Source organism: Anneissia japonica, unplaced genomic scaffold, assembly GCF_011630105.1.
Source record: "Anneissia japonica isolate Jap-2015-1 unplaced genomic scaffold, ASM1163010v1 scaffold287892_len502923_cov169, whole genome shotgun sequence".
Lineage (NCBI taxonomy): Eukaryota > Metazoa > Echinodermata > Crinoidea > Comatulida > Comatulidae > Anneissia > Anneissia japonica.
In genome coordinates, this window is record NW_022743765.1 from 416442 (window position 1) to 425708 (window position 9267).

General features: G+C 30.0%; 1 protein-coding gene across 1 annotated transcript in view; it reads left to right on the plus strand.

The window, feature by feature from the left end:
* Window positions 1–9267, plus strand: part of LOC117119531 (insulin-like growth factor-binding protein complex acid labile subunit) — a 99139-nt gene that overhangs the window by 56485 nt on the left and 33387 nt on the right. The window contains exon 9 of the mRNA XM_033264355.1: window positions 7638–7697. Within this exon, the coding sequence (XP_033120246.1) occupies window positions 7638–7697 (60 nt within the window). The remainder of the gene's footprint in view (window positions 1–7637; window positions 7698–9267) is intronic.

Genomic DNA, 9267 nt, shown 5'->3' on the forward strand with positions numbered 1-9267 from the left:
TGTTTATTTATTTGTATATTTATTTATATATATTTTTGTTTATATATTTATTTATATTTTAATAAATATATTAATATATATATATAAAATATATAAAAATATATATGAACATATTAATATATATAAATATATAAATAACTATATAAATATATATATATAAATATATAAATAAATATATGAACATATTAATATATATAAATATATATAAATAAATACACAAATAAATATACAAATAATATATAAATATTTTTTTTAAATAATTATATAAATATATATAAATACATATACAAATAAATATATATATAAATATACAAATAAATATACAAACGCACATATATATATATATAAATAGATAGATATAAATAATTACAATATAAATAAAATAATAATACAATATATATAAATAAATATATATATATATACATCAGTATATAAAAATAAATATATAATAAATATATACATATATATACATCAGTATATAAACATAAATATATATATATATATATATAAATATACAAATAAATATAAAAATATATAAATAAACATATAAATAAATACAGTATATATAAAATAATATATATACATATATAAATAAATACAGTTTAATATATAAATATATCTGTATGTATGTATCTGTATATCTGTATTTTAACAACATCTATCAGCGCTGCATACTTTCGGATCGACGATTCGAAAAATTAAATTAAAGTCCAAAAGTATATGTACTGCGCATGACTGGACTACACAGGCAAAGCTCCCCGGTGTGTTATTCATTTGCATCTACTAGGCCAAAGAATATAGGCTTGGCCTACGCGTTTGCAAAACTGGATAACCTGAAGAAAACAAAAATTAAATGTATGGCTCGCAGGACTCGCACATTGACTCGCTGGCTCGCACTTTGGCACTACTCTTTTCAAACAGCGAAGCACGTGTTTTGTTGCGTCGTTGATTAACCATGGCCTCTACCATTCCATATGGGTTATTAATTTTATAATAATTATTCAAAATAATTAAATTTAAAATGTATAATCATTAAATCGTGTTTAAACGCTTGAATGTACCAAATGACTATGTTATTTTACTACAGGGATTTTAATTTCATTTATAAAACGCACTGGTAATGTATAAAAGTAGTTTTCAATTGTTGATACGCCACGGCGTCTCAAGTGGACTTGGAACGGCTTCCTTGCAGTGTACTGCATCGCCGGCTGGAAGTGTAGGGCCTGTGGTTTTGACATACTCTATGTTCTATCAAAGTAAAAGTTAGACGCTTGACTCTGGTCCTGTACTCAATGGGCTATAGGATATTTACTGAATTACGATCTTTTAACATATTATCATTATTTCATTCTTTAGTTTGCTTTTTCTATCCATTGATTTATTGTCTATAATTTGTTCTAATATAATAGTTGGGAATAACCTTGCATTTAAAATATTTTATGGTAGGCCTATATCAAAAATAAGTGTACAATAAGCCTACTAGTTGTAGTCCTATTCATAATAAAGTACAGTGACCGCCAATAAATACTCAACATATACGAAGAATATCAGAATTTAGTACAGTAGGCTAAGCTAGGGTGGCATTATTTTTTCCCCATTTATTTTCCTTCATTCTCTCTAGGTCATTGGCCCTGGGTGTAGAGGAATGACGTTTTCGGATACGGTAGCCATTTTTCGGCCTAAATTATTGTTGTTCACCTTCCAAAATGAAAAAAAAACAAAAACAAAAACAAAAAAAACCCACTAAATAAAAGTATTGTGTTTAGATCAGATTACCATACAAGCATATACAAGTGACTGTTGTACACACAGTCTTGATCACTAATTAGGCCTATGTTCATGTAATAAGCTGTTTACGCTAATTAACTTTAATTTATGTTCTAATGATTGAGCTTTTCTTTTTTGATTTTTTTAATTTCTGTTTGTCAATTCCTTGTTGTCTTTAATGTAATTAATTTATTTGTATCGTACCAAATGCATTTTCAAATATATATAACAAATATAAAATGTAATTGAAAATGAGACTTAAAGAAAATAATAAATACACAAAAATTCAGACACTGATATTTTCTTAGTTTATTCTATGCTTTTCCATGGTAATGTCGAGTCGTTATCACTGGGCGCCGTAGAAAGGGTACGGCTATGCATAACACGGCCCGCAGCAAGATCAATGACCCTTAATAGTCAATTTCCATAGCAGAAGAACCGTGGGACTGTTCCTATAAATATTTCTAGAAGAACCAGGTACTGGCATTAAATTGCGTTTATCCTGTCACTACGAATTTATTCCTCCATGCTCATGGCAACAACATGAGTTTGGCCTGGTTATAACACTGGGCGGCGTACAAAGGGTTTGAGCTATGCATAACTCGGCCGACAGCAAGATCAATGACACGTACACTTTGATTCAGTCTGTATTTCCATAGCAGCAGAGCGTGGGAATGTTCCTATCAATAGTTCTAGAAAAAGCAATTATACTGGCATTAAATTGCGTTTATCCCGTCAATATTCATGGCAAAAACATGAGTTTGGCCTGATTATAATACAGTATAAAAGTTTATAGGAAATTTCAGTGGGTTTCGAGTCTGGGTATTCGACATTTTGGTTTTAAATTTTACAAAATAGCTCAATAACAAATGACGGGATATAGTATTAAAATAAATTCATAATAATGAATGAAACTTGTGACAAAACATAGAAAAGAGACTTGTCGATAAATTACAGTACATCAAAATCATGAGATAAACCGACGCAAACAAGTAGAACAAAAACGTCGGAAAACGAACCCTAATTCGCGAAATGGAATCGTCCAACATTTTTGATCAGTATCTTGAACCACTCTTCGGCAACGCGAAAAGATTATAATCCCCAACCACGCGTTCTAGACGGGTATGGAGTGCGATATCGCTCAGTATTCGGTTAGTGAACTGCAGTTCAATTAGAAATTTACTGCAGCGAGTTTTCTGTCCTCTGATTGGTCAAAATGTGCATGGAGGGCGCTAAACTCGCAGCGGAAACTTAAACTCACTGCAGTAAATTTTTTTCTGCTCTGTGATTGGTTGGAATTTATTGCCAAGAATCTTGCTGCAGAAAGAAACAACCCAAACGCTTTACTACGATGTATCTGATTCGTCGATGAATTAGATACTATATCACCACGCATTAAGAGTATTTTAACGTATAAATGTATCACACTTGCATTTTACACCCCAAGATTCAAGTTGGCATTTATTGTCATATACGAGCATTACTTGTTCGCCCATCAGGCGAAGGCCTATATTATTGTTACTACTGGTGTATATATATAATAAAATTCATCATATAGTCAGGCGACCGATCCCTGTCCTATGTATTTTCCAGATAAATAATACCATAAATTATACACTGCTCGGATATGTGTATCAATGAAAAACAACCTATTTTTCCCTCACGTTTTCGATAATTTGAATTCAAATCCTATAGCTTTTCGTAAATATATAAAATCTTTATACGAAAATGTTGTTAACTTGACAGAATTTCGGCAGATATTTTGAAAAAAAAAAAGTTTGGCCGAATTTCGCCGTATGATGGCGTTTGTTTAGCCGTGAAGGTTCTTGAGTATCTGGCAAACTTGATATTTGAATGTAGGTCGTCACCTTTTGAGGTTAATTTCTTTGCTGATGCATTCAGTATTTATCCTCGTGCGTTGTGTAGATAGATATTGGTTTCATGATAGCGAAAGCAAGTTGCAAAATTTATACCGGTATGTGGCAAATACAAGCCAAACCAGTCACTCGTCGCAAATCCTGTTTTGAAGATAATGGCCAAAACATGCTGGAATTTCGAAATTTTGGAAATCTATTTTAATGCACTAAACTAACCTTTATATATCTATACATCATGCTATGCTGTTATTTTCCTCATTTTCAATGTTGAAACCGTAAACTTTGAAGGCTGATTTCTCAAATATTGTTCTTTAAACAGCTGTATGTTTAAACTCGTGTAACTTCATAACGAAGTGTCAGATTTAAATGATTCTTTTACCATTTTATAGCTCTCATTTTACTGTTAAACCCTGAATTAATAACTAAAAATTGATTTTCCCGATTTTTTAACGATTCCAATTTTTAGTTATTAATACAGAGTTTAACAGTAAAATAAGAGCTATAAAATGGTAAAAGAATCATTTAAATCCGACACTTCGTTATGAAGTTACACGAGTTTAAACATACAGCTGTTTAAAGAACAATATTTGAGAAATCAGCCTTCAAAGTTTACGATTTCAGGCATTTCTTTCACCAAATAGTTAAAAATTGGTGTTTTATCTCTAAAACAGGATTTGCGACGAGTGACTGGTTTGGCTTATCTTTGCCACATATTGTCGAAAAATTCGAAGAAAGGATGATAAGGCGTTCAGAAAAAAATTCAGAAATACCTGAAACGTGCTCTAACTTAGTCAAAACACGATTTTGAGCAAATTTAATTTTTAGCACACGCGTACGCGCGTTTCATTAGCCTGTCAGTTGGTAATGTCACACAAATTTTCCCATCATATAACCTATCACTAATTTTTTTCGTTTTTCGTATTGAATGCAGTTTACTTCAATAAATTGGCCTTAGTGATAGATTCTTAATAATTAGTGCTATGGTATATGAGGAATCCACCATGTTGAGATCATATTTTACCTTGTAAAATAAAATTATTTCAAGGACATATTCAGTAGTGTCACTGTCTTCGGACACCCATGATTCTTGTAATAAAATACAACAGAGATAACAACCTTGATCTATAAAGCATTTCATCATAATTAGGATTATGCAGAAAAAGTCAAATTTTTAGGCTAATAATCACTCTTATCTACACCAATGGTGAAACATAGGCTAAAAGGCAATACTGTCTGACAACGGAGAACGTACAGCGTCAAAATTGAGATTTTCTTTTTCACGAAGAGAAACAAACTTCGTTATAGTTTTAAACAATCTAAACTGGGTTTATATTTAAAATATAAATAATAAAATAATAAATGAAATAATATATTTTTATAGTATATATATATATATATATATATATATATATATATTAATGCAAATAAATATAGAGTTGCTGCATAGACAGATTTGTATATATAAAATAAGAAGTCAAACAAAGTTCTGTATCTGTCTCAAAATAAAATATTGTTTGTACAGTACTTTCGACCATAGGTCATCATCAGGTACTGATAGGATATTGGGATGAAAATGGTTATTATAGAGAACATCTACAAAAGAAGCGGTGGTTTCGGTAAAGCCTAAACGGCGGTACTGACGACATAACGAAGCAATGAACATAGTAAGACAATACAAACGGCTACGCCTAGAAGGCGTGTATTAACATAGGTCTAACAAAAGAAAACAAATCAAAGGCATAATAAATGTCATAGTAGTATGGTCACAGTATGCATCATAGGAAGATAAATAAAATAACAAATAAATCTCTAAAAGATTTAAATGAGACGTTCGTGTGTGTGTGGGTGTGTGTGTGTGTGTGTGTGTGTGTGTGTGTGGCAAAGACAAGCCAAACCAGTCAATCGTTGCAAAAATCGATTTTGTGTTATTAATACAGTGTTAGAGAGTAAAATAATAGCTATAAAATGGTAAAAACAATCATTCAAATCGGACATTTCCTTATGAAGTTACAAGCGTTTAACCACACAGCTGTTTAAAGAACAATATATGAGAAATCAGCCTTTAAAGTTTATGATTTCAGTCATTTCTCATGCAGAAACTATCTTTAAATCCTTAAAAAGTGTTGTTGTTGGTGAATGGTGCTGCTCTTGAATTATGTAAAAGTTATCTAACTAAGAGATGTCAATATGTTGAGTTTAAGGGTACACGATCCGAAATGACAACTATTGATACTGGAGTACTTTTCTATTTATTGTATATATTAATTATTTTTCCTTTGCTAGTCAACTAAAAGCAAGTCAAAAAGAAATTATCTATGTTGATAATACTACTCTCTTAATGATACTGAAAACAGGTATCTGACAAATGACATTATCATTTTAAAGCTTAGTAAGGTGTTACAGTGGTTAAAATTAAATAAATTATCTCTCAATATAAAGAAAAGCTAAATGCCAAGTTTTTTTATCAACCACAAAAAAAAAGATAGAACTCCCGAAATTAATAATTGAAGGTACAGAAATTGAAACTGTTGGTGATTTAACTTCCTTTGTATTATAATCAATAAGCATTTAAAATGGGCCAGTCATATCAATAGTATTGGAAACAAGATATCTAAATCAGTAGGTATTTTAAACAAACATAAACGTTTTCTTTCACCAAATATTCCTAAAACAATTTATTCATCACTTGTTTTGTCTCAAATAAATTACGAAATTTTATTCTGGGGTCACCATACTGCCAGGTTACAGAAAATGCTGTTCGAATTATTACCAATAGTAAATTCAATGCTGAAACTGATCTATTATTTAAAAAAACTCAACCTATTGAAAGTTAATAATATTCACAAACTTCAAACCTTAAAGTTCTATCATAAATTTAAAAATAATCAGTTACCAATTTATTTTAAAAGTATGACACCTGTGCCTTTTTCTGAAATACCAAGCTTCTACACTCTAGGTAGAGATAATACCAAATACCGAAAGTTAATCATGTTTTTGCAACACTGCCTATTAGATATGATGTCTCAAGACTCATTGAAACTACTCCAATTTGTATTATTTCTAAGGTTGCAACTCATAGTCTTTCTGGTTTTGCTAATTATATTAAAATATTATTGATTAGAGAATACAATAAATATTGTTATATTGCTAACTGTTATGTATGTAATGATAATTAGTAATGGTAATAATAATTAAAGTATATTCTATTTTATTATTATTATTATTATTATTTAATAATTTTCTATTATACTGGACATGCATTTTATAATCTATAATGACATTTAAAATAGTATAAGTAGGCCTAATCAATACATTTATTTATCTATGTGGTGGCACTCATGGTAGCGGCTTATTTTAGCTTTAATGAGTCTCCCAACCATTAATTCGTCATAAATTAATTTATTTATGTCAAGAATATTTGTTATAATTTTTGGTCAACTATGCTTTACTAATTATTCCACACTTTATTCCAATTTATATTCCAAGAAGAGTGTCGCTATGCCTGCAGAAATTTAGGAAATATACTATGTAATTTATGTTTTAGCCCTACACTAGTCCGACTTCATCTAACCGACCTCATGCGCGTTTTCCCATAACTGCTTGAAGTTTGTCTGCTCGTTAATACGAAAAATCACCTTTTCTCGGTTTGTGCACTATGGCCAGTCAGTGTAATTAATGTAATGGAATGTAGTGGGACCTAATATAGCGCATTAAACCGAAGCCTCAATGGGTTTTTGAAAAAAGATAAAAATACTAAAAATCAAACTGTTCTTACCAAAAAACTGTTTTAATGCTGAGAGCAGGCTAAGCAAAAAACCAAACATCACTGCATAATTTACTATATAATGTAGTTGCCTTATAAATATCCTCTATTATTATTATTATTATTATTATTATTATTATTATTATTATTATTATTATTATTTTAGTAAAGAGAAGCAATGCACAGAGCCTTGATTAATGCTGTGTTTATATTTCTTTTTCATTTTTTAGATACATGGACTACAATAATCTGACTAAATTACCAAAGTTTCCGAAACAGATACAACAAATGTATGTATTTACCTTTCAATTAAATTTGAGCATGTATTATAACCTCAAAATGAAAATAATATCATTAAAAAAATATGAAGTTAATTTGTTCATTTTGCAGTAACATGCAAATTATTAATTTTAGCAAAAGAGGAGACAATGCACCAGTTCGTGCTTCTCATGTATACATGTTAGGCCTACATGTAGTAGGCTACTCTCGCAATACATACAATTTCTATTTTAAGCTTAACTTCTTTTCAAATGTCATCCAAGAGCGTTTAGCCGTCTACTAATTCCAAAAAAATAATCTCAAATGGAAGGGGATTCCTCTCCCAAAACCCATGATCAAGGGGACAGGGGGACACGTCCCCTAATATTGTTAAGGGGATGGGGTTGGTCCCTCACTTTTCATCCGCACAGTAATAATTTCATAAGTCAAGATGATGCCTGAAAATTGTTGAAATAAACTGCATAAATGACCCAGGTTTTAACGAAAGTGTACTGTACAACAGGTACTCTATTTCTTCCCACAAACATCTGAATTACCTATAATATACGGCTCGAGTGCGGTGCATTTATTATAATTTAAGAAGTATAAGAAAAAGCGTGTAATTATAATAATAATAATAATAATAATAATAATAATAATAATAATAATAATTATAATTATAATTATAATAATAATAATAATAATATAAAAATAATAATAATAATAATAATAATAATAATAATAATAATAATAATAATAATAATAATAATAATAATAATAATAATAAGATTGGTCTTCGGCACATGAAGTGGTAAAGTAAATTAAAAATACATAAATTAAAAAGTGTACTGTACAACAGGTACTCTATTTCTTCCCACAAACATCTGAATTACCTATAATATACGGCTCGAGTGCGGTGCATTTATTATAATTTAAGAAGTATAAGAAAAAGCGTGTAATTATAATAATAATAATAATAATAATAATAATAATAATAAATAATAATAATAATAATAATAATAATAATAATAATAATAATAATAATAAGATTGGTCTTCGGCACATGAAGTGGTAAAGTAAATTAAAAATACATCATAGACAATTGAGTTTTATTTTCAATGGAACATCACTACGATTAAGTTGATCGATGATGATGAATTTTATTATATAAGAGTTCCATTTCCGGCAATCTAGAGGTACTATTTCCCAAAATGTTTCCACCTCAGCCCTTAACTATGGTGTGGACTAATGGCTTTGAAGTAGGTAGGCCTAAATTAAATACATCAAAGACAATGTTTTTAATATTTATTTTCTATAGTACATTACACATAATAATTAGAAATAATGGTTGCCGAATATCGCTTCATTTTGACCATATGGTGATGTAATGATGAATTTTACTATATAAAAGTGTCATTTCCGGTCATGTAGATGTAATATGTCCTAAAGTCTTCGCTCCTCAGGCCCAACCATGGTTGGCCTGAGTGAAGTGGGTATGGGCTCCAAAAATGCCCTCACCTTTCGAAACACATCTGCGTCCCTGGCAAAACCACGCCCACTCCCTCCCAAACTTGATGCTTCGCAAATCGCATTATCCACCCC